The sequence below is a fragment of the Tinamus guttatus genome, unplaced genomic scaffold (assembly GCF_059628265.1).
Source record: "Tinamus guttatus ecotype Peru unplaced genomic scaffold, ASM5962826v1 Tinamus_guttatus_pri_ptg000629l, whole genome shotgun sequence".
In the NCBI taxonomy this organism is placed as follows: Eukaryota; Metazoa; Chordata; class Aves; order Tinamiformes; family Tinamidae; genus Tinamus; species Tinamus guttatus.
Genome location: NW_028289163.1, coordinates 146871 through 174413, shown reverse-complemented (window position 1 = coordinate 174413; position 27543 = coordinate 146871). Strand labels below are relative to the sequence as shown.

The 27543-nt window shown below is 61.3% G+C and overlaps 3 protein-coding genes across 4 annotated transcripts; 2 read left to right on the top strand and 1 right to left on the bottom strand.

Moving 5' to 3' along the window:
• Positions 1–6098: 6098 nt before the first annotated feature.
• Positions 6099–16043, top strand: ADAR (adenosine deaminase RNA specific). The gene is given in 15 exon segments (XM_088535313.1): positions 6099–7086; positions 7089–7548; positions 8785–8971; positions 9053–9210; positions 9618–9759; positions 9898–10106; positions 10328–10484; positions 11404–11575; positions 12117–12210; positions 13554–13682; positions 13802–13935; positions 14148–14330; positions 14771–14883; positions 15373–15500; positions 15800–16043. Coding segments are annotated over 15 exon segments (3495 nt in total). The 3' UTR covers positions 16041–16043.
• A 1176-nt stretch (positions 16044–17219) lies between these two features.
• CHRNB2 (cholinergic receptor nicotinic beta 2 subunit) lies at positions 17220–19419 on the bottom strand. The gene is made up of 5 exons (XM_088535498.1): positions 19357–19419; positions 18787–18932; positions 18546–18700; positions 17527–18472; positions 17220–17413 (listed from the first exon to the last, which is right to left on the bottom strand). Exons 1-5 carry the CDS (start codon positions 19397–19399, stop codon positions 17243–17245), a joined length of 1461 nt encoding a protein of 486 aa, XP_088391624.1. The 5' UTR covers positions 19400–19419; the 3' UTR covers positions 17220–17242.
• An 889-nt stretch (positions 19420–20308) lies between these two features.
• On the top strand, positions 20309–26650 carry UBE2Q1 (ubiquitin conjugating enzyme E2 Q1). 2 transcript variants are annotated; one of them, XM_088535500.1, is made up of 13 exons: positions 20312–20704; positions 21149–21253; positions 21560–21664; positions 21987–22037; positions 23703–23843; positions 24285–24369; positions 24751–24811; positions 25360–25450; positions 25550–25608; positions 25981–26029; positions 26215–26310; positions 26475–26541; positions 26617–26650. In XM_088535500.1, exons 1-13 carry the CDS (start codon positions 20420–20422, stop codon positions 26646–26648), a joined length of 1227 nt encoding a protein of 408 aa, XP_088391626.1. In that variant the 5' UTR covers positions 20312–20419; the 3' UTR covers positions 26649–26650. The 2 variants fall into 2 exon arrangements, with proteins under 2 accessions (XP_088391625.1, XP_088391626.1); XM_088535499.1 differs by lacking the exons at positions 25360–25450; positions 25550–25608; positions 25981–26029; ... (1 more) ...; positions 26475–26541; positions 26617–26650 and adding an exon at positions 25036–25230 and having other exon boundaries at positions 20309–20704.
• Positions 26651–27543: the final 893 nt, after the last annotated feature.

The following is a 27543-nucleotide window of genomic DNA, read 5'->3' as shown; positions in this document are numbered from 1 at the left end:
GGAGGCCTGGGGAGCCCCGCGGGCACCGGCGCCCGCGCGCGGAGGGCACGGGGAGCCCCGCGGCCCCGGACGGGCGTTCGGCAGCGGCCAGGCCGCGGCGGTGCCGCCGGAGCAGCCGCGGAGGAAGCGGAGGGGAGGCCGAGCACCACCGGGGGACAGACGTCCACGCTCAATCTCAGGTCTTCACTTTGAAAAACACACACACACACAAAAAAAAAAATGTGGAAAAAAACGACCCCGCGAGTCGGAAGCACTGATGCAACGGAGATGGCAGAGGGAGACATTTCCACTGTGTGGAGCCCCGGTGGGTACTGCCAGCCCCAGAGCTGCCCTCACCTCTGTGCCCGCAGGGCCACTTCGTGCTCTGGCTCCTTGCCCAGGTATGAGCCCGTCCAGCCACCAGTGGCCTCACGGGGCAGGGGCTGCAGCACCGGGCGCCTTTTCCCGTCAGGCAGAGCGTGTCACCCTCTTCTTCCTCATCCTCCGTGTCCCCATCCTGCCTGGAGCCCGGAGCGCGGAAAGGTGCCGAAAGCTCTGAGTGTGGGTGCACGCGCCGGTGCCGCCCTGCACGGGGCTGGCGAGGAGCAGGAGAGGGCAAGCGGCCAAGGGCTGGATCCCCCTGGGACGCTTCATCCGTTTGAAATGAGACCCCTTGTCCACGCTGGAGTGTTGCGCCGGGACCCGCTGCTCCTGCTTCTCCCTGCCCGGTGCTTCCTGCTGCCAGAGGCTCCAGCAATGTCTTCACACTTTGGGGATGGAGTTTGCTGCTTTTGGCACAAACTCCGTGGAGGGCAGCGAGCTACAAGTATTTTTGAAACAAACGAAGCCGCCGTGCTGCTTGTCCTGTGTCGCCCGGCACTGTTGGCACTTGTATGCAAAGTCACTGTGCTCCTTCAGCCATCCTGCCATCTTCTCCTCTTTAACTCGTTTGCTTCCACAAAAAAACATTGGATTTTGGGGGCTTGGAGGCAGGGCTGGCTCAGCCTCCCACACGGGAATTTCCATGTACGACTCCACTTACTGCCTACAGCCAGAGTTTTGCTCTTTGTGCCCTGAACCAGGAGCTATAGAGCAAAGGAGCAGCAGGAATATCCCCGCCAGAGGTTTCTCTTCCTGCCACCGCCTCGGCGGCAACCCAAAGCCTCCTCTTCGCCTTGCTGCTGCGCCCTGTGTGCCTACAGATCCCCCGGCACTGCGCTGGGAAGGGGCTCCCACTGTGCTCTGCCAGGAGTTTGCAAGCACGGAAAGGAGGGAATGGTCTCAGTGCTAAGGACGAGCATAGGATGCAAGTGCCTCGTGCATGAGCTGTGTTGGCGCCCGAGGAGCGATCCCAGCAGCAGGGACTTGCTTGCCAGCTCATACTTGGCCCTGCTCGCTTGAACTGGAGTGGGACTGGCCGTCTGCATGGAGCTGGGGAACGCAATGGGGTGGCGAGTGCTTTGAGATCGCAGCCCTGTTCTTGGGCACAGCGTCTGGTTCCCAGTGCTGCTGCTGGAGGGGTCAGTGTCGGAGTCCCCGCCGGTCTGAGCAGACATCGCGCTGGCTGCGGTGCTGCTCGTCCAGGCCCATCCCGTCCCATCCTGCCGCATGGGCCACGGTCCTTGCAGCACCTGCACCCTGCAGCCCCCGCGCTGCAAACCCTCCACCCCCCGGCCCTGCTCCTTCAGCCTTGCAGGCTGTGCCCTGCGCCCCCGGGCGGCACCGGTTCCCCCGGGCTCCTGGTGTCGCGCTGCCCCCAGGCCGTGCTCGCCCCACGCTCCTTGCACCCCTCGCGCGCTCCTGTCCCCTCGCACCCCCCTGGCACCCCCGTCGCTGCCGTCGTTCAGCACCGCGGACAGCAGCCGCCGCGGGCGGCCCCGGCCCGGCCCGGCCCGACCCGCTGCGGACGCGGCTCCCGCTCCGGCTCCTCCCGCGGGAGCGGAGGAAAAGCACAAGAGCAACCGTCAAGTGCAGAATTAGGAGCCCGCGGGGCCAAGCGACCCTTGCCCGGGTTGGGCAACAGGAGGAAAGGGGAAAGAAGCCAACGGCATCTCCGTTGCTGCAGCCTGAGGGATGGATTCACCCCCAAGCCCCTACGGGACCCGTCTCACTACCGCCAGGCTCGGTTTTGGCGTAGCCTCAATTTTTGTTCCACCAACCTCTTCCCCACGCTGCCTGCAAGGAAACGTCCTACAAGCAGAAAACCAGAAAAATTAAAAAAAAAAAAAAGGAAAAAAAAAAAAAGAAAGAAAAAAAAGCAACGTCCTCTCTGCAAACTCACAGAACTGGGGTGTTTCCACCCAGACTCAGACCAGTGAGCCTCTCACTGTGGGTTTGCATCTTGCCTCTGTACTGCTCGCTTCTTTTTTTAATAATAGGGGAAAGCATAATAGTTTATTTTAACTATGAAATATATTGCTATATTATAAAGGATATTGTAACTTTCAATTATGTTTTTGTATCAAACTGAGCTTGGCAGCAGGCAGCGATGCCAGCCTGCTGCCAAAATGCCTGTTTCTGAGTACAGGCACTGCTCCACGGGAGGACTGAGACAAGGGTTAGCAGACGGGAGTCTTTGAAATTCATCAGGAAAGACTCTGAACGCTCCCAATCCTTTAATTTCTTGGGTATTGATTTATGTTACCTGGAAGCTGCCTTTAACGGGTCTAAAGTTGGTGCATCCTGGTGCATTGGCCTCTCGCTATGAATGGTGCCCTCCCCCCGTCCCCAGGGCCACAACAAGCCCCTGAAAGCCATCTGCTCCCTGGGCACCTCCATTAGACGGCAGTGGGATCCGGCTCCCCGGCTGCCAGTTCCAGGAGCCCTGAAATTGCTGCTCAGCAAACATTTTCCCACTGGGCTGGTGGCTTTAGGGGAAGCAGCAGTGCCAGTGGGGCTCCTTCTTGCCCCAACGTGGCTTGCAGGGACTTTGGTAAGGAATAATCCACTGTGCTACAGTTAGAACCACAGCGGGCTCTGGATAGGACTCCCTCATCCTAGAAAAGTGGGTGCCAGCACAGGATCAATTCCTGCTGCTCCCTTCAGCAGCAGCATGAGAGCCTCATCCATACGGGAATGGTGATCGCCGCTGCCACCAGCAACGCGCGGCAGTGGGTGCCCCTCAGCAGAGCTCTGCCCGCGGCCCCGGGAGCTGCTCAGTCCCGCCGGGATTGCTGTGCCCGGGATGGAGAAGGGAAGCTGCCTCCGGAGGGCTCCGCTCTGGCAGCAGCTCCCCTGGAGCATCCCAAGGGCTCAGGAGCCGCAAGGGGCTGTTGCAAGGGGACGAAAAGCTGCTCTCCAACACCAGCCGATCCCATGGGATGAGCCGCCTCCCTGCCAGGAGCTCTCCCTGGCGCTGCTCCCGGCTGATGCTCCCGGTGCTCCGCTTCTCCCCAAGTGTTCTTCCCATCGGGGTCCCCACAGATGGCACCGCATGGCAGGGAGGGAGCAGGAATGTGGCCATAACCCCCGCCCTGTACCCAGAAACAGGCATGTTTTAAACTATGGCTTTAACCTGTTCACTGTAAAAAGTGCCTTGGACTTTAATCGGAGAGGTCGGTATCTCGGAGTATTTACCCATGCGGGTGTGTAAGTACGCAAGCGACCGTGTCCAGTTACACACTCACAAGTCTATGGTATCCGCGTACGTATATAAACGCTTCAGACCCTCACTGTGCCGGTCTCCGCAGCTCTGTTCTTCCAACGGGAGCGTCGGGGCCGGGGCCGGGGGTTTGCTGAGTGGTGGCCAAATGGCATGGCCCAAACGCCATAGGGAAAGCGGGTGCATCAGGCCCAGCCTCCGTGTGCACTGATGGAAAAGCTGGCTGGATTGCAGAAGGATAAAAGATGAGATGCCGATGAGGACATGCTGGCGACGAGAAGGGAAGGTCAGGACTTTCCCGCTCGGTGCAGGGTGCTGCAGAAGGAGGATAATGTCCGGGCCTTGGCACTGGGTAAACCTGCGCCTGCCTTATCCCGCCGCAGGGCCCAGAGGAGGTGCCTGCTCCAAACCTTGCACTGAGCACGTTGGGTTTTACATTAATTAAAGTGGAATCAATTAGACAGCAAGATATTTGACCACCTGGTACCTCTGACTATTTTTTCCCCTCCTCCTTCTCCTTCTTTTCCTCAATGTGCTGCCTCCAGGGAGGGCAGGGAACAAACAAGCCGCGTCGCAGCTTCTCACTTGCTTTTAGATTAAAAAAAAAGAAATATGTTTTGGGAGGAAAATGAATACGGGGTGAGCGATGAAAGCCGGGCCCGTCCCTGCGAGCAGCGTCTGCTGCGGGATGATTAATTGCTGAAAAAGTCAGTGCTCTAAACGCGCTCCAGGAGGGCCTTGCCGGGTCCCGCACAGTGTTTATGGCTGCAATAAGAATATTTGGGGATGCGGGGCGTTTCCGACGGGCCCTCCGGCCGCCCCTCGCCGGGGAGGGAGGGAGGGAGGAGATCGGAGCCGCAGCCCGGGTCGATGCCGCCCCCGCGCGGGGAGCGGGCGGCCCCGGGCGGGAGGCGGCGCCGCTTCGGTCGCCACCGGGGCGGCCGCCGGTTCGCGGTGTCGCGACTCGTGTTCCCCTAGAAACCGCTCGGGAATGCAGCCCGTTTTCCATAGGGGAGGCGGGAATGAGCAAGGGCAGATCACTGGCGGGGCGGGGGAGGTATGTGTTGGTGGCCCCGGGTTGCAGATCGCGACTTTAAACATGAGCCCGATTCGGTGACACCGCGTTAGGGCTGCGGATTGGGGGCGCGGCCGCTGCGGAGCGAAATGACGCGCTTTTTTCCCCCAAAAAGCTGCTTTTTGCGGCCCTCCCAGCAGTGCCGTCGCCCGGGCCGGGGCTCGCTGCCCCCGCCTCCACCCCCCGGGAACGGGTTGTCGGCGGCTGCGGCGCGGGGGGAGCCCGCGCTGCCGCAAACCGCCCCTTGCGACGGCGCCGTCGGGGCCCGGGAGCGCGCGCGGGGCGCATGCGCGGGGCGCATGGGCGGGCACGGCGCGGGCGCTACCCTTCTCAAAGATGGCCGCCGGCGCGCTCCTCAGGGAGGAGTGGTGCGCACGCGCTGTGTCATCATCAGGCTGCGCCGGGGGCGGGCCGGGCCGGGAGCCGCGGCCCGGTGGGTAAGGAGGGGGCCCGGGGCGGCGGGTCCGGGACCGGCGGGGCCCGGCCCGGCCCGGCCGGAGCGGGCGGGGGAGCCCCGGAGCGGCGGGGGGCGGGCGGGCGCGGGGCGGGTCACCCCGGCGGCCGCGCTGGCCCGCGGGGTCTCCTGCGCGTGGCTCCGAGCCCGGTACCGCCGGTCGGTACCGGAGCTGGCGTCCAGGCCGCCCCCCGCTCCCCTCAGCGGGGGTTTCCCGGCCCGCCCGCCCGCAGGCGGAGCCTCCGCCGGGCCCCGCGAGAAGCGAAACGGAAACTGCGCTGGCAGCCATCTTGCCGGGCCCCCACCCCCGCGCCCCGTTTTGGGGCTGAGTCGGTAATTTGGGCGCCCCCGACGTAAGCGCGGCCTTGAGGCCTCCCTGCTCCTGCCTCGGTTCCTGCCTTTTTTTTTTTTCCCCGTTTAAGCGCCCGTTCTGCCCCCTCGGTCGCTCTCGGCAGCTGGGCGAAGTTCCGCTCATGCTCCCGGTTCATGCCCGTCCCCTGGAGAGGGGAAGGGCAGAACACGAGGGCGGAGGGGTCGGATGCACCTTGATGTCCCCGCTGTTGCTGGAAGGCTGGAATATCCCCTCAGCTGTTTGCTTGCTTGCTTTTTAAGAAGAAAATTAACTTATTAAACTAGTATATTAACCATCGGGGCTCCGAGGGCCACGCCGCGGGCAGCGGTGCGAGAGGAGTCAGATTTACTGTCCCGAAAGGGCTCTCGTGTCGTTACTGCTCAGAGGCATATCCGATTTCTCTTTATCACCTTACATCCCTCGCTGTGGAGGCTTTATAGGTCATGCGCTGCTGTCCAGGGAGGAGAGGGCAACTGAGCTTCCAGGGGCTGGATCTGAGGCGTCTCCAGCCGCCTGGATTGTGCGGGTAGGCTCTGAATTCCTGTTTTCCCTCCCTAGCAGGCCTGGCCTCGGGAGCTGAGTGAAGAGCGGCGGTGGTGCCAGCGGCCGGTTCATCCTCGCTCCCCGTCAGGGCGCTATGAGCAGAGGCACCGGCCGAGGAAGAGGTTCCTGCCCTGGCCGTTCGAGACGCAGCTGCCCCAGCGCCAGCCAAGGCGGTTTTACCCGTCCTCTGCCCCGCCAGGGAACCGGCAGGGAGGCCTTTCTAAGCCAGCAGCGGCAGCTCCCGGCGGGCCAGGTCAGTGAAACTCCCCTCTGTCTCCCTTGGGGACAGAGGCAGCCGTACGAGCCGCGTGCCGCCGGCTCCCAAGCAGCGGCCCCGGCTCCTCCCGAGAGGTGGCAAGTCAGCCCCAGCCATCCGGGATGGCCTAAATCCTCCGGCAAGAGCCAGGGTGCCAAAAGTGCCCTGCGTTTCTGCGCTCCTCAGCCCAGCGCCGAGAGCTCGGAAGGGCCCTCCGACAGCATCAGGCTGAATCTCCAGAGATTGTCCTTGGCCAGGCAAAGCTGCGAGCAGGAAATTCTGGCTGTTTTCAGGCAGCTTGGGCAGGGGAAGACTTGTACCGTGTATGAACTCGCACGTAAGCTTAAAACTCAGAAGAAGGAAGTCAACCGTGCTCTGTATAAACTGCTCAGGGAGGGCAAGCTGCACAAAGGCGAGGAGACGCCACCGCTGTGGATGATTCCCTGCCCTGCTGCAGAGAGAGAAGGAAGCCTCCCTGACCACAGGGTTTGTCACACAGATCCTCCCTTTGAGGTCAAGGAAGAAAGCTGGGCAGGTGCCTCCAGAAACGTTCCCACAATGGCCGAGACTAAGGAGAAAATCTGCAACTATTTGTTCAGTGTGGCAGAGACGACGGCGCTCAACATTGCCAAAAACATCGGGTTTTCAAGGGCCAGAGACGTCAATGCCTTTCTCAGTGCTCTGGAAAAGCTGGGAGATGTCCGCAAACAGAACACGAGCCCCCCGCAGTGGTCTCTCACAACCAGGAAACGCGAGCGGATGCAGATGAGGTTGAAGGCCAGCGCGGCTGCAAGGACAGCGGGTCCCGCGGCCGAGTTGACCTTTCCATCCCGTCTCTTCCTCCGGAACCTCCGGAGAGGACGGTCGCTTGGCCAGCAGCAACGACATCAGAAGAAGGAAGAAGAGAAAACGGGCAGTGGTCATTGGGGCAAACAGATGAGGGCGATGCCAGCAACACGGAAGCAGCCGTGCCTGACAGCAAGCCTGAATTCACCAGTTTCATTAACTACAATAACTCTGACAACAGCAAGTGGGCCACGGATGACATCCCGGATAACCTGAACTCTATCAACCAGAAACCTGATGGGTCAGGGGGTGTCGTGAACGCTCCCTCCTTCCGCAGTTACGTCTCCCAGGTTGAAGCTGCTCTGCACTGCACAACTATAGGGAAGCTGATTGCTTGTCAGGAGAAGAACCCGGTGAGCGGCCTCACCGAGTATTCCCAGTACACCTACCAGCACTGCGAGTTCACCATGCTGGAGCAGAGCGGGCCCCTCCATGAACCACGGTAAGGACAAGAGCTTTCCGAGCTGTCTCTTGGCTCCAACTGCTCTGCCCTCCGTTTACTTCATCCACTCAACCTTGTCTCAAAGGGACCTGCTCGTTAATGTTTGCTCTGTTTTGGAATAATTCTGGGAATTGTGTGATTGTGTGTGTGTATGGGTTTTTCTTTTCTTTTTTTTTTTTCTCTCTTCTTTTTTTTGCCTGTTTGCTTGCAGCTCCTTTTTGACTCTAGGAATTGCTGCTGTGAGGAATGGGATAAAAATAAAATGCCAGGTCAGCTGCTGGAGACAGTGTCCCGAGGAGAGAGGTTGTGCAGACGCTGCTCTGTCTGTGCAGGAATGGTTGGTTCCTCACGGCAACTTTGTGTGTGTGGCCTCGTTTGCAGGGCTAAAACTTAACCCTGCGCAGCCTGGATTTGGCTGCGCCCCACGCCATGTCTCGTGACACATGTGGGTCTCTGGAGGCATCCTGCCTCCCTGTGCCAAACTGTGGCTGTTTCCAAGCACCAGTGAGACAGGGAAAAGCACCATATGTGCTGCAGTGGAATACGTCAATAGATCCGCTAGACAGGAAAATTGGCCTAATTTCTAAAGGCAGAGTCCCAGGCTTTTCTTGTAAGGAGAGATCAAAATGGTTTTAGCCCCAGCAATCCATCCCCAGATGTAGTTGGATTCACTTTCTTTGGAAGTAGTTTTTTCCCCGCGTGGGGCTGGAAGAGAAGCTACTGCTTTTAGAGTTCACCAGGAGCTTGGGAGAGACGAAGGAGGTTGACATGAGGCAGCACCGCTCTGGAACGGTGCGAGTGTCCCGGGAAGCTCCCAAGCACTTCTGGATAGTTGGAGAAAACACTGACTCAGACTGACCAGGTGCAGGTGGAACAGCACAGGCTGCAGGAGCGCAAACTTCTGAGCTTCCTTCATCCCCATGCAGGAGACGGGACCAAACTGTGCTTTGCGTTTGGCCATGGCACGTCCTGGCTTGCTGTCAGCACAACTCGTTAGTTAGGAGCTAAATCTGTAGCTGCTGAGTCTGTTTTGAGCAGGTGTGAAATATGGCCAAGACGCGGAGCTTTCAGGGCATCTTTTGATGTTTTGTCCTTCGTGCCCGGCGTGACCTGGGTTTGTTTTCGTGCCTGGTTGTTAGCTGCTGCTTCTCACTTGAAGTCCAAGGACAGCGTTAGCTGCTTGCTCCGAGCAGATCCTGCTCTTTAACCTGTCTCGGTCCCTCTCTTCTTTCAAAGGTTTAAGTTCCAGGCCGTGATCAATGGGCGCCGATTCCCACCAGCAGAAGCAAGTAGCAAAAAACAGGCTAAGCAGGAGGCAGCTGCTAACGCTATGAAGGTCCTGATGAATGAAGCAGAGGATGGAAAATCCAGTAGAATTAAATGTGAAGAGCTGCTTCCCCCGGACAATTCTGCGTCAGAACTGGTAAGTCTTGTGCTATTTATTTCTGTGCTTGCTCAACTGGAGTTGAGTCTCAACTTGGATTTGTTCATCTTTTTGTTGTAGCCTTCGAACCCAGAGCCGGCGTCGCCATCTGTGCCAGCTCAGCTGAACCTGCCTCCTGGGAAGAACCCTGTCAACGTAATAATGGAATATGGGCAAAAATCAGGGAACACAATTGAATTCCAGCTGCTCTCTCAGGAAGGTCCTCCGCATTATCCTAAGTACGGCAAATTGTTGTAAACTTTGGGGAGAATGGAAGCCCTTTCTTTAACAGCCTCTCTTTACCACACTGTTTGCATTCCTGTACCTGGTGCTGACCTAGCTGATGGGTTTTTTTTTTAGCCAGAAAATCTAGACGCGGCTTCTTCAGCATCTTGGTCTCCCGAGAGGGATCAAAAACAGTGCCCTTTCTCGGAGAGGGAGGATGCTCTTCCTCCTACAAAACCAGGACCAGGTTCTAGTCCCAACCCGATAGGTCTGACTGAAATTTTGCAGTGTTCAGGACCATCCTGGTAGCTTTAAATTAGAGAAAACCCAGAAGGGTCCAACTTCAACTGAGAGAAGGTGATAATAAACAGCCTGAGGCATCTGTGCTTACCATTCTTCATGTGCTGTAATGTCCTGTCAGGTTCAGCTTCTGCGTGAAAATGGGTGACCAGGTTTTCCCTGCTGTGGTAGGCACCAGCAAGAAGGGAGCGAAGCAGATGGCAGCAGAAGTTGCTGTGAAGATACTTTCTGGAGAGCCTGGGCCACATGTCTTGCCTGAACAGGTACAGAGAGCTTTTCTTTGAGCCACACACATTGTTCTTTCTCTCTTTATTTTGCATTCTCTTGGATATGACCCAACATCATGTGCTGCTTAGTATTTAACAGCCTTCTGCTGTCTAACTCTGCTTTAGCCTGCCAAGGAATTCCACGGTGAGCAGTCCGTGGAGAATTGTGGAGCACCAATCACCCCTCCAGATGAATCCAGGGCAGCGAAAGCCAAGGGCGTTGGGGAGCTCGTCAAATACCTTAATGTCAATCCTGTCAGTGGCCTGCTGGAATATGCCCGCGCCAACGGGTTTGCTGCAGAGTTCAAACTCATTGACCAGTCAGGACCTCCCCATGACCCAAAGTAAGTAGCTGCCTTTTGTTTGTTTGCTTTGTCCTGAAAAAAGGGTAGGTTCATGCAGAAAATGCAAAACTCCTGATGCGGTTAGAGGTGGACGCAGGCTGCTGCTTCTGTCGAACCTTATGTTCAGATGATAGTGAACTATCCTCAGTGAGAGAGTTTAAAAAACAGACTGAAAACCGTACATTTACAAATTTCTCATTGGTACAATGCTCCTTCTGTAGGTTCATCTATCAGGCGAAGCTGGGAGGACGTTGGTTCCCTGCTGTAACCGCACACAACAAAAAGCAGGGCAAGCAGGAGGCGGCCGATGCAGCGCTCCGCATCCTCATCGGGGAAACGGAGAAGGCCAAGCGCATGGAAGGGGTGGCCATCACAGAGGTAAATCCTCTTCCTGTGGATCTGGGACTGCTTTTGTATCCCTTGCTGTTCTGTGCCCATCAGCCCAGCAGAAACATGTCTCCAAGATGGAGCTGTGACATCGTTGTTCTCTAGCGGTGTCAGTACGCTGCTGCTTTCCTGAAATGGGCTAGGTGTTTTCTCAGGGGTACTTTTGTACTTTTCCCTCCTGCTGGCGACTGCTTTTGGGCTAATTTATCTTCAAATTTATCCGTGACCTCTTGGAATCTGCTCCTGTGCTGAAGCAGGAACACGCTCTCTTTTCTTCTGTGACTCTCCTTTCCAGGTTCCCTGGTAGAGCTTTAAAAATTCTCTGTCAACTTAAGAAAAAGCGCATCAGATAAGAGCAAAGTGCTGGTGCTGGCAGGATGGCAGCGCCAAATCTGTACTGCTTTAAATCACACTTGGAGTTCTGTGATCCCTTAAAAGCTGTGATCCAGGCTGCACAGCTGAGCACGGCAGCTGTGGCTCTAAATAGCAGAGCCATGGGGAGGAGGTGTCAGTCAGAGTGATGCTGGGAGAGGCGAGTGCCCATTTGGGATGGGAGCAGCTTTGCTGTCTCCTCCCAGCCAGCCGGGGAGAGAATTTCTCCGAAGCTGGTAGCAGATTCTTGGGATGAGCCTCAGGGAAACGGGCTGGTTTTGTTGGGGTTTGCAATGGGGCTTCCCCACAGCGCTCCCAGGAGTCCCTCCCTCAGCCCGCTTAGCCCGTCACCAGGGTGGTGATGATGTCCCTAGAGCAGAACTTCAACCATCCAACGGGATTTTCCCCGGAAATACCCGAAGGAAAGGCCCTTGACCCCCGCGCTGGCAGCAGAGCGTGTGCGTTCGGCCTCGGCCTGCGGCGCTGTCCCGCAGCCCGTGCGCTGCGTCCGCTGCAGCCGTGTCCGTCCCTCCCGCAGCTCCCGGTGAGCGGCAGCACCCTGCACGACCAGCTGGCCATGCTGAGCCACCAGCGCCTCAACGCCCTGACCGCCCGCGTCCCGCACAGCCTGCCCGGCCGCAAGATCCTGGCCGCCGTCATCCTGCGCCGCGGGAGCGAGGGCCTGGGAGCCGTGGTCAGCATCGGAACGGGTACGGCAGCTCCTTCCAGCCCGGGTTGCCCGCTCGCTTTCCTGCTCGATCCCCACTCGGCTCTGACCAGAAGTGGCTGTTCACAGGGTTCACCTGGAGTCACAAGGGATTTAGCTGTAGAGAGAACCAAGTGAAAATGCCTTCAGCCACACTGCTCTTCATCTGTGCTCGTGTCGCCACACTCCGGGCTGTGCAGCAGGGCATGGGTCCCTCCTTGTGTTGTATAGTACAGGGTCTCCTGCTTTCTCTCAGCTTTATGTGCCTTAACACCCTTCTTAAATAGCTGCTGCTGCTTCCCCATGGGGCAGTGGGGTGAAAAGCTCTTGGAAGGCACGTTGCCCTGTGGCAGTTTAGATCTCTGCTGAGCCTGTAGTCGTGTATGTTCTTTGTCCCTTTAGTTTTCTAACTGCCTGGATAAGGCTAATCTAGGAGTCAGGGTGCTGCTTAGGAATCAGAAAAGTAAAACTTGAGGTAAGCCGAGACCCTGCCTCTCTTGGTGGGCTACGTGTTGGCATTATGTGATGCTTGCCTTGTTTTCCAGGCAACCGATGCGTGAAGGGAGAAGAGCTGAGCTTGAAAGGGGAAACGGTGAACGACTGCCATGCAGAAATCATTGCTCGAAGAGGCTTTGTGAGGTGAGATGAGCGGGAGAGTCGGCTGCAAGAGGTGCTGTCCTTGCATACTGAGCCGTTCGGAGGGAGCGTCACTGTGATGGGCGTCTGTGCTCCTCTCGCCCTGCTGTTTAGCCATGTGTTGTTAAATAGAAGGATGTTCTTTCTGATAAGAAAGGGTTGTGCCTGAATGGTGCTTGAATTAGTACTGAGTTGGAGACTCGCCAAGAGCCCAAGGGCCACGTTTAATGTACTTAAAATAAAGCATCCTGCAGAAGCGGCTTGGCCGGCGTGCAGAGCTCTGCTCCAGCGTCAGAACAGCCCTCTCCGAGCCAAGGTACAGCACGGCCTGATGAGCTGGGAGATCTGCAGGCCAAACCCCCTCCTCGGCCTTCTGGATCTGGGTGCGGATGTCATGCACTTAGCGCAGACGTGTTGATAAGTGAGAAATCCTTTCTCATCACCTGGGAAGGATTTTCCTGAACTAGACCACGTTGTTATCACTTTTTTGCACATTTAGCATAGCACTTTATTTCGCTTTGGTTAAAAAATCAGTTGTAATTGGATTAACTTTACTATTGTGCCCGTTTGTCCAGTTTCCAACAGCAAAGCCAGGTGCTCTCTTACAGCCTTTGCTGCTGTCCTGCTCCCTCTGCGAGGGTTTGAGGGCAGGCCCATAGCAAGCTCCAGCTTCAGAGAACTGCAGTCTTGCTTGCAGCTGTCTTGGCCCTAAGTCCTGACAGAGCTAGCAGAGTCCCTCTGAGATAGCAGAGCTTGGAGAAGAGGGAGGTCTTCATCTCGCAGGGTGACCCCTTGCTTGACTCCCTGCAACACTGAAGTTTTCCTGTAGTCCTTGACAGCATGTTGGAAGCCTTAAGGGTTTTCTTTTCCCCAGTATCTGAAGAAAAAGCAGCCATAAAAGACCCAGTCATTGTAACCAGATCGTGGGGTTGTGCTAATGATACCATCTCCTTCTGCTGCCCCGGGACTGTTTACTCTTACTGCAAACTTGGTGCTGACCAAAGACGCTGGGGTCGCAACCTTGGGGTCCTCTTCACACCCAGCCCAGACGGGAATGGGCAGCAGCCGGGCAGGCTCCTTGCTGTCTGCGGCCAGCGCCTCCCTCTGCTCACCAGACACAAGACTTATTTTCTGTTCCCTTTTGGGTTTTGTTACCAATAAATAATGCTATTTATTGGCTTCCAAGTAGTTGTAGCTGGGACTCCAGGCCATGTGCCAGGACCAAGAGCTCCTGACTGTGCAGCGAGGGCAGCACCTGGGGCTCTGCCTGTCACAGCTGAGACTGTGCTTGGTTTGAGGTGCCCCTCCTCTGAGCAACAAAGCAGCCTTTTGCATTGGTATTTCAGGTTTCTGTATAGCGAGCTGATGAAGTACAACCCCTGCAGTCCTTCCTCTGTAGAAGAGAGTATTTTTGAGCCAGCAGGAGAGAAGAGACTCCGAATCAAGAGCAATGTCACCTTTCATCTCTATATCAGGTTTGCGGGGGCTTGTGTCAGTGCTGCAGATGGAAGTGGGCTGCACAGTGCACCCCACTCTTGGGCACTAGGGTGTTTTGTTTGTCTTTCTTGCTGACCCGGGGAGGTTTGTTTTCTAGCACAGCACCTTGTGGCGATGGGGCACTTTTTGACAAATCCTGCAGCGACCAGGCAAGCACCGCAGGGAAAACCCAGCACCAGCCTCTGTTTGAGAACGCCAAGCAGGGCAAGCTGCGCACGAAGGTGGAGAACGGTTAGTGCACCCGCTCCCTGCCCGGGCCTTCCCCCTTCCTATGTGGTACTGAAATGATCCCGGAACCTGGTGCCTGGACTGACCCCAGAGGCCGTTCTGTGTCCATTCTGTCCTGAAGGCGTGCGGGCTGTTTCTTGTGCCCTGGATGATGGTGTTTGGGGATTTGTTTTGCACCTGATTCTACAGAAAAGCTTTCTTTCCCTCTCATGCAGGGGAAGGTACCATTCCTGTGGAATCGAGTGACATTGTGCCAACGTGGGATGGCATCCAGCACGGGGAGAGGTTGCGCACCATGTCCTGCAGTGACAAAATCTTACGCTGGAACGTCCTGGGCTTGCAAGGGGCGTTGCTGTCGCACTTCATCGAGCCCGTTTATCTCAGCTCTGTTACGCTCGGTACGAGAGCCGCAGTCTGTCCTGGGCTGGATTAGCTGCCCTGCTCCTTAGGATAGGGCTGTAGTAACAAATAACCTCCCTCCTGCAGGAATAGCAGAGCCGCTCATTTGTGGAGGCTGTAGGAGTGGGCCTGTAATGTTGCTCTTGGTAGAGCTGTGCTCTTTGAAGCAAAGCGAGGGTCTGGATTTCATGCAGTGGATGGAGTGGGTGTTTTTTGCAAGGCTCTTGGTTTTAGGAGGCGCATCTGATCTAGTGATCTAGACAAAAATTGCCTGTGTGTGTCTTGGGTGATAAATGTGAAAGACAAAACTAACAGATAGCAGTGGGAAAGTTGCTGTTTGTTCCACGTGAAAAGGGCTGCAGTTCTGTGGTGCCGTCCTGCCCGTTGCTGGGGCAGCACAGGGCAGGTTTGTTCCTAATGCCCTCATGTCTCTCCCCAGGTTACTTGTACAGTCAGGGGCACCTGACACGGGCGATCTGCTGTCGCGTGGCGAGGGCCGGGACGGCGCTGGCGGCCAAGCTGCGGCCTCCGTATCGCATTAACCACCCCGAGGTACCGCGGCCTTGGCGCCCCATCGTGTTTCCGTCCCCTCTGCCAGCTCTGGCGCGGGGCCCGCGCTCCGCGGGGCGTTCGGCAGCGGTGTCGCCTTGCACACACCGTGTCAGCGGGGTTGGAAGGTGAACGGCCGGTAAACCTGCCGTGTCCCTCATCCCTCGGGAGCTGCGACAGCAGCTCGGTGACCCAGGCTGCCCTTGTGCCCCCTTGGCCTTCAGCTCAGTACTTGATTTCAGAAGGTGAGAGCCAGGCGCTCGGTGCTCTCGGGCGTCTGGGCTGAGCACAACTGTTGTCTGCAAGGGATGGAAACTCCCCCAGCTTCACCTTTCCCAAATAAAATGGGGCCTGCAGGGACTGCTTCTCCCAAGGCACAGCCGCAGGGGCTGTGGTGCTGTTGGCGATCAAGGGGCTGGGAAAACGAGCCGCTAGCCTTGGCCAAGGCCACGGGCCAGGCGGCAAGAAAAAACCCTCTTCTCCCTGCTGCAGGTTGGCAGAGTCAGCGTGTACGACTCTGCCAGGCAGACGGGCAAGACCAAGGAGTCTTCGGTGAATTGGTGCCTTGCTGATGAAAGCAAAGTGGAAATCTTGGATGGCACAAAAGGAAAAATAGAGGGGTAAGGAGAGCTTTTGCTGGCGCTGCTCTTTCCCATGACGGGGTCAGTTCTGAAGCTGCTAAAATGTTCTGTACTGTGGCAGCAGCTTGTGCATGGAGAGGGCTGGAGAGAGCAATTCTTGACTCAAGTGGGCGCTCTTGGAGCAAAATGAAGTGTTTCTGCAGCAGAGCCCACGAAGCCGAGAAAGATCTCGCAGGCGCCTGACTGCAGCGCTGTTTGCTGCGTCCCCTGCTCCTCTCTGCTGCTTTTCATGTCTTGCCTCTCCAGGCTTTTCTCACTGCCTTTGTCTCACTCCTCAGCCCCAAGTTGGAGGTGTCTCGTGTGTCCAAGAGGGAAATGTTCGCCCTGTTCCAGCAGCTCTGTGCCAAGAACGCCCGCGCGGAGCTGCGGAAGCTCTGTGTGTATGCGGAGGCCAAGGAGGCGGCCGCAGCCTACCAGGAAGCCAAGCGCTGCTTCTTCCAGGCGCTCAGCGAGCTGGGCTACGGCAGCTGGATCCGCAAGCCCCAGGAGGAAGACAATTTCTCGTGTTCGACTGCGTAGCGCGGCCCCCGTGCATGGGGAGCGGGCGCGTGCGCATCCTCTTCCCACCGTTCCCCAATGGAGGCAGGAGGAGGCAGCAGTTTTTCCCTGCGGGAGCACCCCCAGCCCCTGATGCTGGAGCAGTTACAGGGAGAGCCCAGCGTTTTCTTTTTTAAAACTTGTGTGAAAATTATTTTGTCTCCTTTTTTAAAGCTCGAGCAGGCTCAGTTGCCTCTTGCTTTTACGTTCTCTCCCTCCCTTTTAAAGAAGGCCCAAAGAAGCAGAGGGGGCTCCGGGACTGCAACCTCAGCCCCTTTGGACAGTGCCCGGCAGCTCCCTCGGGCAGGTTTTGGTGCAGACTCTCTGATGCGAGAGCCCTGGGGCTCCTTGTGCATCTTTCCCCGTTGTCTGGGACCCGGGACTGCGCATCCCTGCTCTGCCAGCAGGACCAGCCTCACATTCCACCTTGATTAAAAAAATTTCCGTGTTATTAGATGGCTCTGGCCCAGGCTCTGTTTTAATTTCTGTGCCGCGAAAGGAGGGTCCCTGCCCGGGAGAGGGGGAGTTTCCTGGATGCTGCAGAGTTATTTGCTAAATGCAGCCCTGAACCCGGCCCCTTCTCCTTTACTTAGGCGGGTGGAGGGGAAGGGGGGACCTTAGTGCGGAGCAGCCGGTGCCACGGGACCGGCCGCAGGGCAGGGGCTGCGTCCCCCGGCCCCCTGCGTCTGGGTTTAATGCACAAGTGGCCACGGGGATTGCTGGATCACGACCTCCCCCGGGGCCAGGGCTGCCCCCCGCTCCCTCCCCAGCTGCTGTGCAGGGTCAGGGTGTTTATGGAAAACCCCCGCTGCGGAGCCGCCCCGGTGCTGCCGCGGGGCCGGAGCCGCTGCCGTTCCGAGGGGCCCTCGCTGGGACTTGGGAAGAGCGACCGGGCGCCTGGTCCCAGCGCTGCCGCCGCCGCCTCCCTGCGGATGAGCGGCCTGGGACAAGGGAAGGAGCCCGGGGAGGCCGCCCGCCTTCCCTGGCGATTCCGCTCTTCCCGGGCCCCTTCCTCCCCCGCAGGCAGCCGGAGCCCCCCTGCTCGTGCGCGAGGGGATTGAATGAGCCCGGCGGGACACGGTCGCCTCCAGGGTGATGTTTATTGGGGTGCAGGGGCTGCGGCCGCCCGGCGCCTCCCCCGTAGCCTCCGCAAAGGGCCCTGCGGCCGGAGCTGGCGCCGGGGGCTACTTGGCGGTGGGGGTGCCCGGGCCCAGCTGCAGCAGGGAGTTGGTGGCGTAGTTCTGGAAGAGCGGCTGCAGGAACATGCCCACGGTGCCGAAGACGCACACGAAGACAAAGATCCACAGGAAGAGGCGGTCGATGACCATGGCCACGTACTTCCAGTCCTCGCTGACCTGCGCGGGGCCCGAGACGGAGGCTCGAGGTCGGGGCGCGGGGCCCCGACGCGCCGGGCTCTGCCGCGAGCAGCCGCCCTGGCGCCCTCCCCGCTCCGCGCGCCCCGACTCACGCTCTGGTCGTCGTCCTCGCTGCGCATGTGGTCGGCGATGAAGCGCACGCCGTCCACCGCCTCCTCCAGGCCGCAGCAGCAGCAGCGGGAGCCCGCGGGCGCCGCCGGCCCCTGCCGCTCGCGGAAGCCGTTGAGGCCTCCGCGCGCCTTGGGCTCGGCGTAGCCGGCACCCGCGCGCAGCAGGAGGCTGGCGGCGGCGGCGCGTTCCTGCGCGTGCCGGCGCTGGCGCAGGCGCTGGCGGGCGCAGTTCTGCCGCGGCTGCTTCATGAAGAGCAGCGCCGGGAGCTTGCGCAGGAAGAGGGTGCGCACCCAGGGCGGCATGGTGTGCGTGGTGGGCGAGCGGTGGTGCACGTTGAGGACGCACACGCTCGTCACGATGGAGAAGGTCACCAGCACCATGGTGAACATGAGGTACTTGCCCACGAGCGGCACGTCCAGCGAGGTGGGCGGCACGATCTTGGAGATGAGCAGCAGGAAGACGGTGAGGGCCAGCAGCACGGAGATGCAGAGCGTCATCTTCTCGCCGCAGTCGGACGGGAGGTAGAAGACGAGGATGGCCAGGGAGGTGATGAGGATGCAGGGGATGATGAGGTTGATGGTGTAGAAGAGCGGCTTGCGGCGGATGATGAAGTCATACGTGATGTCCACGTAGGTGGAGTCGTCAGGGTTCTCGTTGCGCCGCCCCGGCAGCGCCACGATGTCCCACTCACCGCTGGGCGTGAAGTCGTCCAGACTGGCCACGTCACTCTTGAGCACCAGGTCGATCTCGGTGCGGTCGTAGGTCCAGGAACGGAACTTCATGGTGCAGTTCTGCTGGTCGAAGGGGAAGTGCTTCACCTCGATCTTGCAGGCGCTCTTGTAGATGGCCGGTGGCAGCCAGAAGATGCTGCCGTCGTACGAGATGACCGCATTGGAGTAGAAGGACACCTCGTACATGCCGTCGGCGCTGGGGTGGAGGGAGGCACCGTGAGCGGAGGCTGCGCAGCCCCGGCCCCAGCCCCGCTGCTGGCGGCACCTACTTGTTGTAGAGCACCACGTCGGGCAGCCAGATGTGCTTGGAGGGCAGTCGCACCTTCCTCATGTTGTCGAAGTCCTCGGGCCTCCAGGTGAGGCGATAATCCTCCCACTCCTGCGTGAGCCACACGTTGGTCGTCATGATCTGCTCGCGCTCGTGCTGCGGGGAGAGCGGCGGCCCCTGAGCGGCCGGTGGCGGCGGCGGGGAGGGCGCGGGGGCGGGCAGCAGAGCCCTGGGGCGCTCACCACGCTGATGAGCTGCGCCAGCGACACCATGAGCTGCACGGTGACCAGCTCGGAGCCGTTGGTGGCCGGGCGGATGAGCTTGTTGTAGCGGGCCGGGTCCAGCAGGTACTCGACCAGCCGCTCCTCCGTGTCCGTGGCCAGGCCCCCTGCGGCACCAGGAAGGTGAGACCCCCCCCCCCATCCCCGGAGAACCGGGAAGGGGGAAAAGCCGGGAAGAGCAGGATAGGGGGTGGGGGGGCAGGTCCCCCCGGTACCGGCACTGGTTCCGGGTGAGAGGAGGGGAGCGGCAGCCGCTTGTGGAGGGGATCGGGCCGGTACTGGTACCGGGGGGGGGGGAGCGGTACCGGGGCGAGCAGATGGGAGCAGCGGCCGGTTGTGGAGGGGACCGGCCGGTACCGGGGCGGGGCGGGATACCGGGGAGGAGCCGCCGCGGTCCCGGCAGAGCGGCCGGGCCGCTCCTCCTCGCCCCCCCCCCCCCCCCGCGGTCCCGGCGGATCCCGCTCAACAGGCGCAGCCCCGGGACCCCCCCGCCGCCCCCCGCCGGTGCTGCGGCCCCCCGGCCCCACTCACGGGCGAGCGCGGCGAGCAGGCAGAGGACGCGGAGCGGCGCCATCGGGGCGGCCCGCGCCGGGGCCGGGCGCTGTCCCCGGTGCTGCCCGCGCTCTCCGCGGTGCTGGCGGCGGCGGCCCGGGCGGGGCGGCCCCGGCGGGAGGCGGTGCCGGGCGCTGCGCCGGGGCCGCCCCGCTCCGCTCCGCCGCCCTCCGCGCCGCCTTCACCGGGCCGCCCCCCCGCACTCGCCCCCTCCTGGTCACCGGCACCGGGGGAAGCGGCGCTTCGGGGACGGGGGGGGGCAGCCCCGCGGCTGGGGATCCGCTCGGGGAGCGAGGGGACCCGGGGGGGCTCCGGTCACGCACAGCGGCGACGCCCCCCGCACACGGACGGTGCGAGGGGGAGCCGGGAGCGGGGGCTCCTGCGGGAACGTGTCTGTCTGTGTTCCCGGGGCTCCCGCTATTCCCGGGATTCCTACAGCTCCTGGTGCTCCGGTACTCCCGGTGCTCCGGACATTCCCGGTATTCCCGGTGCTCTCGGTACTCCCAGCGCTGCTGGGGCCGCTCTCCGGGGGTGCGGAGCCCCCGGGCGTCCCCCTCCCTCCCCCAGGTTCCGCCGCTTCATGCGGGTGTCGCAGCCCGGGGCGGGCGGTACCGGCGGGGGCTCCGTCCCCGGGACCCCCCCGGGCCTCTGCCCCCCCCCCGGTCCCGGGACCCCGCGCCCCGCCTCGGGCTGGGTCCCCCAGGCCCCGCCCCCGGCGCCCCTCACAGGCCCCGCCCCTCTTTCCCCGCCCAGGAAGCCGGGCACCAGCGTCCGACCAGGCTTCACTTCCGGGGCGCCACGAGCGGAGCGCAGGAAAAGGTGCGTCACTTCCCTCGCGGTCCGGCCCCGCCCCGCCCACGGCAGAAAACGGGGGGCAGCGGTTTCCGGCGCCGCGCCGGCACCGCCCCCTTCCCCTGGTGACGGGGAGGGGTCACTTCCGGAGAGCGGGGCCCGTCGCGGCCGCCATCTTGGGCCGGCTCCGGGGGGCGGCGGCGGCGGCGGGGCCCGGGGCCGGCGGCGGAGCGGGTCCCTCCATGGGAGGATGCAGCGGGCGGGGGCGGAGGAGGCGGCGGGGGCGCAGGCGGCGGCGGGGCCCGGGCGGAGCGGGGCCGGCGTGGCGGCGGCCCCCGCCGGGCGGCTCCTGAGGCGGGAGCTGCGGCTGCTCGAGTCCATCTTCCACCGGGGCCACGAGCGGTTCCGCATCGGCAGCGCCTGCCCCGACGAGATCAGCTGCGAGTTCGTGCCGGGCGCCGCCGGGGCCCGCGCGGGCGGATCGGCCTCCCGGCCGCCGCCGCCGGGGCCCGTCCGCATCCACTGCAACATCACGGTGAGGCCTGCACCGGGGCGCGCCGGGCCGGCGGGGCCGCCTCGCTGCCGCGGGGAGCGACCCCGGGCGACGGGACCTCCCCGCCCCCCAGCCCCGGGGCCGCGGCCGCCCCGTCCCGCCGCTCCCGTTCTGCCGGGGAGGGCGGAGGGGCCGGCAGCGGGGCCCGGGCCTGCGGCGCCCAGGAAGCCCTTCCCAGAGCGGGGCTCGGGGGAAACGGCCCCCGGGCTCCGCCGCGAGCGGGAGGCGGCGCCGGGGCCCTCGAGCCGCCTCCCCGGCGGTGCCGGCCGGGCCCTGCCGCAGCTCTCGGTGACGCGAGAGGCCGCGGGGCAGCCCGCGGTGCCCGGGCGCTGCCGCCTCCCGCCCGTCCCCGGTGCCCGGGGTCAGCGCGCGGGGGGGCCGAGGTGCTTCCCAGCGGTTCTAGCGCCGCCTTCTCCCCCTCCTCAGGAGTCTTATCCAGCCGTTCCCCCGATATGGTCTGTGGAGTCGGATGATCCGAACCTGGCAGCTATCCTGGAGAGGCTGGTGGAGGTCAAGAAAGGAAACACGCTGGTGAGGGCGGCGCGTGGGGAAGGGGCCTGCTGCGCTCGAAGCTGAATTCCCGCTCTGCTCATCGACTGCGCGGGCCGTGGGGAGGCTCCTGCTGGTGCCGAGAGCTTGGGGGGACTGGAATGAGCGGCTCCCGCTCGGGTTTGCACGTGCTCTTCCTTGCTGCCGGGGGTGATTTTCCCGGGGTGCTCCCTGCTGCTGCTGTGTAGGAAGGAGGCTTTCCCAGCTGCGCGGGAAGGAGGGCCCTGGCGTTCGGCTCCGCACGTGGCACCTCTGTGTCTCTGTGACCCTGCTCTCTCTTTTGGGCAGCTTCTGCAGCACCTGAAGCGAATAATCTCAGACCTGTGCAAGCTCTACAACCTTCCCCAACATCCAGATGTTGAAATGTTGGACCAGCCTCTGCCGGCGGAACAGGTGAGTGACCTGGCACGGTTTTTGCTGGGAAGGCTGAGGCCCCCTTGACCACCTCCCCACGTGGGAAGGCGCCTGCAGTAGGTCTTGTGGTGGACGTGCCCGGAAAGAGCTTGGGTTTTGCTCTTTCGCTTGGTTCTGCCTGTAAATCCCCATTTGTGCCCATTTCGTGAGGAGGAAGGGGAAGCCGAGGGCCCCCCGGCCCCGCTGCAGCGGCAGCAGCGAGGTGTCATGGGGCACCCGCTGCCAGGACGTGGCGCTCGGCTGGCACCCGCCCCGGAGCTCTGCCCCGGGCTGACGGCGCAACCTGCTTCTGTCCTCACAGAGCGCCCAGGAGGAAGTGTCCTCTGACGAGGAAGATGAGGAGATGCCAGAGGTGAGCGCCTCTTCACGTGTGCGCGAGTACGCGGGACAGCTGAGCACGGGGCTCTCGCTGGGAGATGTCCCATCAAAGGTGCTGTGAGACACACCTGGAAGTAACTTTTGGAGTCCAAATGTGGAAAAAATGTCATTTGGGTCAAAAGCTGGAGCGTTTCCAGCACTTTTCCTGCTGGGATCGCAGGTGGCTGCTGGCCTCAGACGCAGGTGAGAGTGAGGCATTAACGCCCAGGGCTGCAGCAGCTAGGAGCCTCCAAGCTGCGGAATGGGAGCTAGGAGTGGGGCCTGGTGGCCTGTCCCGGCTTGTGCCACTCTTCCCTGTCGTCCGAGACTCCCTCGTGAGCGATCCCCTTTCCTGGGCGTGCAGAGCAGCGTTGCCGCGGCTGGCAGGGAAATCCTGCCATGAAAACCTGCCCCCTGCGCAGGGGGACGGGATCGCTCGGCACACGAACGAGCAGCAGGAAAGCAGGAGGCAGCCGCGCTTCCCCTAGGCCGAGCGCTGTGACGCCGCCAGGCCCCGCCGCTTCGGTTTGCGCTTCAGAGCCCCCCGGAGCGGGCGGCAGCGTCTCGAGTCTCCGAGGTGGCGCTGGCGCTGCGGGGCGCGAGGCGCCTTGCCCTAGCTGGGAGCGCCGCGGAGCCGCGTGCTCGCACGCCGCGGGTGCTGCAGTTTCAGCACGCTTCGTGGTTTGCTCAATCAAGGCCGGGCTTTGCAAGGCTCCTCGGGGAAGATCTGGAGGCCTAAACTGATCCCGCATCTAACCTCGTGTTTCTGCGGAGCTGCTGCTTTGGGGAGGATCTGCGGCGTGCAAGTCCTTGTGCTTCCAAGGGCCGGAACGCGGATCCGAGCGGCTCCTAGTGAAAAGCTGCCCGCGAGGGAGCCGAGTTCCCCCCGCCGCTGTCCCGCAGCCGGCAGGATCGCTGGGAGCAGAAGCTGCTCGTGCGGCCGCATGTGCTGGGCCGCATTGAGGAGCGGGGCAGCTGCCTCTGCCCTGGCACAGAGATGGGTTAATCCTCTCGAGGGATGTTCTAGGAGGTTCTGTTTCCCTGTGCGAAGGTCTAGAAATGCCCGAGCCCTTCCCGAAGTGCCACCTGCGCGGAATGGCAGTGGCCACCCTGCGGGAGCCGCGGCCCCTTGCAGGCAGGTTGCGGGTAGCCGGCCGCGCTGGCGGCCCGTGGCCCTCCGCAGTGACGCCAGCCACGCGCAGCAGGACGCGGCCCTGCAGCGGCCGCTCCGTGGATGCAGCGCGGGCGGCGTCGGCAGCGTGCGGAGACGCGGGGCCCTGCGTTGTGTGCAGTCTGCGCAGGGCCACTGGATAATGACAAGCAGCAAGACGCTTGTTTGCTGGATTCTGTGCTGCCAAAGAGCTTAAATAGCAGCCTGGTTTAAAGCTGAGAGGGAAACGTGCCCCTCTCGTGCAAAGTTTGTAGGCAGGGCTGAAGGGCCCCTGTGCCTGGAATTCCTTACTTATAGGACTGAGTTTTTCTCCAGCATGTCCAGACAACCTCCTCGCGTGGAGCCCTTGCATCTTCTCCTCCATCGCAGTGTTTGTGCCTCGTAGTTGGGGTCAAGACTGAGCTCCTGTGTGCAGAGCTTGGGCCCTGCGGCTCCTCGGAGCAGGGAGGATCCCGTCCCGTCCCACTAGCTCTCTTTTCCCTTTCCCAGGACAGTGAGGACCTGGATCACTATGAGATGAAAGAGGAAGAGCCAGCAGATGGAAAAAAGACAGAGGATGAAGGCATTGGGAAGGAAAACCTCGCCATTTTAGAGAAAATAAAAAAGAACCAGAGGCAAGATTACTTAAATGTACGTGTCACCTGGAGGGCCGGAGGGCTGGGGAAGCAGAGGGACCCAGGGAAGTGATGGAGCCCGCTAGCCCTCTAGCAGAGGGGCAGTTACCTGTCACAGGTACTGCAGAGGCCACGGGGCTGGGGTGGCTGCTTCGGGGAAGGCCCTGAGCTGCCCCTGGGGCTCCTGGAAGCGCCGGGTTTGGGCGAGCTCCGGAGGGCGCCTGGCTGGGCCCTGCGCCGTGGAGATGCCCCTGCTCCCGCTCTGAGGCCCTCGGGGGAGCCCGTTTGCCCGAATGAGAGGGCAAAAGGAGAAGCGGAGAGAAGGGGGGGCGCAGCGAGCTCTGCTCCGCAGGCCGGGCGCTCGCAGCAGGGTTTCTAGCCCAGGCTGGAGCCGCCCGTAGCAGCAGCCCTGGCGTGGGCCAAGTAACGATGCGGTCGCCCTCCTCGTCCCTCCTAGGGTGCAGTGTCTGGGTCTGTGCAGGCCACCGACCGGTTAATGAAGGAGCTCAGGGATATTTACCGATCACCAAGTTTCAAAGGCGGTGAGTATGGAAGGGGCTGCCTCAGCTCAGGGTTTTGCTCCTCCTTCAAACTGGGACCTAATGGGCTCCCGAGCTGAATTGTTCCCTTGTGCTTAGCTGCTTCGTGGGGAGGAGCATCTGGGGCCTTAGGTAGTTGTGGCTCGATCGAGGGTATTGAGCAAACCTCCATGTCTAACGTGGCTCCTGCTCCTTGCCTAAGCGCCAGAATTCAAGGAGCAGTCAGAATTGCTGCTTGCAGGATGGCCCTTCTAGACAAGGCCTCCTTCTTGGGCTGGGCCTGTTCCCGTTGACGCTGCAGAGTGGAGCAGACCGCTGGAACCCTGGGGGCGAGCGCAGGCCGGCGCGGGGCCCCCGTGCTCACAGCCCCTCTGTGCTCTGCAGGGTACTACGCGGTGGAGCTGGTGAACGACAGCCTCTACGATTGGAACGTCAAGCTCTTGAAGTAGGTGGTGGCGCTGGGCACCTCGCGACTGCTGGGGATCGTGGTGGTGGGACCAGAACATCCCTGCGAGCCGGGGGGACGCGGCCAGGCCAGGGGAGCATCTTAGCTGAGCCTTTTTTAGCCCCGTGGGCAGCCTACCCGCTGTCTCCCCACAAGAAAGGAGGTGGTTTTTCCAGAGGAATGAGGTACTCGTGGGGCTCTGCAAGTCTGTCTGCTGTTCCTAGAGACCTGGAAGAGGTGCATGAGACAGAGCCCCGACTTTGCCACCCTCCAGCCACCAGTGCTGCCTGCTCCTTGGGCCAGGCGGGCTTTATTTTTAAGCTGGCGGCACGTGCAGGGTGTGCTGGTCCTCTCCGCAAACCGGGAACAGAATGGTGACAGCGCAGGCTGTCCCTGCCCTCTGGGTGTGACGAGGGCCACGTGCCGGCGGCGGGCGCAGGTACGGAACCGCGCAGGGCCGCTGGCCGCGGGGCTGCCGAGCGCGTGCGACGGAGCCGCGTGCGACGGAGCCGCGTGCACGGCCCGCGCCCACCGCCCTTCCTTGCCAGGGTTGACGAGGACAGCGCTTTGCACAACGATCTGCAGATCCTCAGAGAGAAGGAGGGGACAGATTTCATCCTCCTCAACTTCTCCTTTAAAGTAAGGCTCCGGCGCCAGCCTGGCCCGGCACTCGCCTGTCTGGGCAGGTTGGGAGAGGAGATGGTTCTCACTGGCTTTGTTTCCTTTCTCTCCTTGCAGGATAATTTTCCTTTCGACCCGCCGTTCGTGAGGGTCGTGTCCCCTGTGCTCTCGGGGGGGTAAGTGTCCGTCGAGCTGCCTGCCCCTTCCAGGTGATGCCTGTGGTAACTCCTCAGGCTGGCCCGAGGTTCGGGAGGGCTGCGCGGGGCTGTGACCGCGCGGCCAGGGGGCTGCGACAGGGCCCGGCCCCGTGGTGACAGGGACGCCTCTCCCGTGCAGCGCCGCCTGCCATGGCAGCTGCTTGTGGGGAGGGAGGAGGGACGGGAAGCAGAACCCCGTGGTGGGGAGGGATTGAGAAGGGCGGCAGAACGGGAGCTGCGGGAAGGCGCCCGGCCGGGTCCTGCAGCAGCACGGGATGGTTTGACCCAAGCCCTGTGGAGCAGGGGTGGGAAAGCCAGTGTCACCCTAACGTGGCCTCTTCCCTCCCTGAGGTATGTCCTGGGTGGCGGTGCCATCTGCATGGAGCTGCTTACAAAGCAGGTGGGTACCGGGCGCTGCCCTGCGGACACCCGGAGGGATCCGGGTGGCAGCTGCGCTCCCTCGGGCTCCCCGTTCCTGCCGTTTGGGGCCAGCTGGCGGCAGGACCTGCCCCTGCCTCCACTCGTGTCCCCTCCCGGCCAGCCCCGCGGTGCTGCCGCCCTCACCGCGCTGGCCCCGTCCCGCAGGGCTGGAGCAGCGCGTACTCCATCGAGTCGGTGATCATGCAGATCAGCGCCACGCTCGTGAAGGGGAAGGCGAGGGTGCAATTCGGAGCCAACAAGGTAGGAGCAGCCGCAGCAGTGTGACCGTGGGGCTGTGTGTGGGTGTTCGGCGGCAGGAGAACCCCACACTAGGGCTGCTTTTCCTGACCGTATCCCAAGGAGTTTTGCTTGGGACGGGCAGCGCCTGGGAGCGCCGCTCACCATCAGCCCGGCTTCCCTTGCAGAACCAGTACAGCCTCACAAGAGCCCAGCAGTCCTACAAGTCCCTGGTGCAGATCCATGAGAAAAACGGTAAGGCCTGAGGGAGCGTCCGCGGTGCTGGGGCTCCGCGCGGCCCCGGCCCTCACGGCTCTGGGCCCCTTCCAGGCTGGTACACGCCGCCCAAGGAGGACGGCTAGCGCCGTGCCCAGGCGCTGCAGCACCGGCTCCGTCCTCTTCTGAATGCTCCACTTGGATCCTGAGATGCCTCTCTGACTCTCTCCGGGATGTAATAGCTCTGCCTGTTGCAGGAATAACGGCTGTTATAAACTCTAAAGAAACTGGTTAAGCAGTTGGACTGACCTAAAACACTCGCTGGACCCTTGCTAGCAGGCATTCTTATTAAAACAAACTTTTGAGCCTCTTGTATCGCTGGAAACTTTCAACTCTACTCCAGTCTAGAGCATCCTCCTTATCTATGCTATGGATTTAATTTATTTTCTTATTTCATGTACACTGCTTTTTTTTGTTACAGTGTATGATGGATGTGTATGGAAAATGTATCTTTGGAGAAAAATTACAGTTTGTTAATTTGAAGATGCTGGTGTGACTAATTTGTGTTCTGAGCTGTTGCTGGGTGGAATTCTACCCCTCGTGCAGCAGTGTGCAGCCAAGTGCTCGGCCGTGGCCCTGCCATGCGGCGTCTTCAACGTGGCCCCGGGGACAGCGCATGGAGCGCAGGGCCTGGCCAGGGGCAGAAGAGCAGCCGGCCCCGTGTGGCCCCTTCTGTGTTCTCCCCGGCCAGCGTGCAACCAGCTCCACTTTGCTGCAGGTGGGATCCATGTGCGGGTCCGGAGCCGCTGGCATCCTGCATGCCCTGTGCTTGGCGTGCTGGGATCCAAGTTGAGTTTTGCAGTTTCTCGAACTTTTGGTGCCAAGTCCTAGGCTCTAGGGCATCGCTGACTCATTTGCCATCAAATCCAGCCATTGCTCTTAATTTATTGTATTTAAATAAAAGTTATTAGGAAATCAAAGGGCCTCAGAAGAAGCCCCTTATCTCCCTGAGCAGCTGTTGTGCTCATTAGCCTTCGCCCG

Coding starts and splice junctions, on each gene's coding strand:
- UBE2Q1 (XM_088535500.1), top strand. CDS start 20,420: ATGCAGCGGGCGGGGGCGGAGGAGGCGGCGGGGGCGCAGGCGGCGGCG. Junction 21,665..21,986: donor AGCCTCTGCCGGCGGAACAG/GTGAGTGACCTG, acceptor CTGTCCTCACAG/AGCGCCCAGGAGGAAGTGTC. Junction 23,844..24,284: donor AGAGGCAAGATTACTTAAAT/GTACGTGTCACC, acceptor CGTCCCTCCTAG/GGTGCAGTGTCTGGGTCTGT.
- CHRNB2 (XM_088535498.1), bottom strand. CDS start 19,399: ATGGCGCCGCTCCGCGTCCTCTGCCTGCTCGCCGCGCTCGCCC. Junction 18,701..18,786: donor TGGCGCAGCTCATCAGCGTG/GTGAGCGCCCCA, acceptor CTCTCCCCGCAG/CACGAGCGCGAGCAGATCAT. Junction 18,473..18,545: donor GACGTGGTGCTCTACAACAA/GTAGGTGCCGCC, acceptor CCTCCACCCCAG/CGCCGACGGCATGTACGAGG.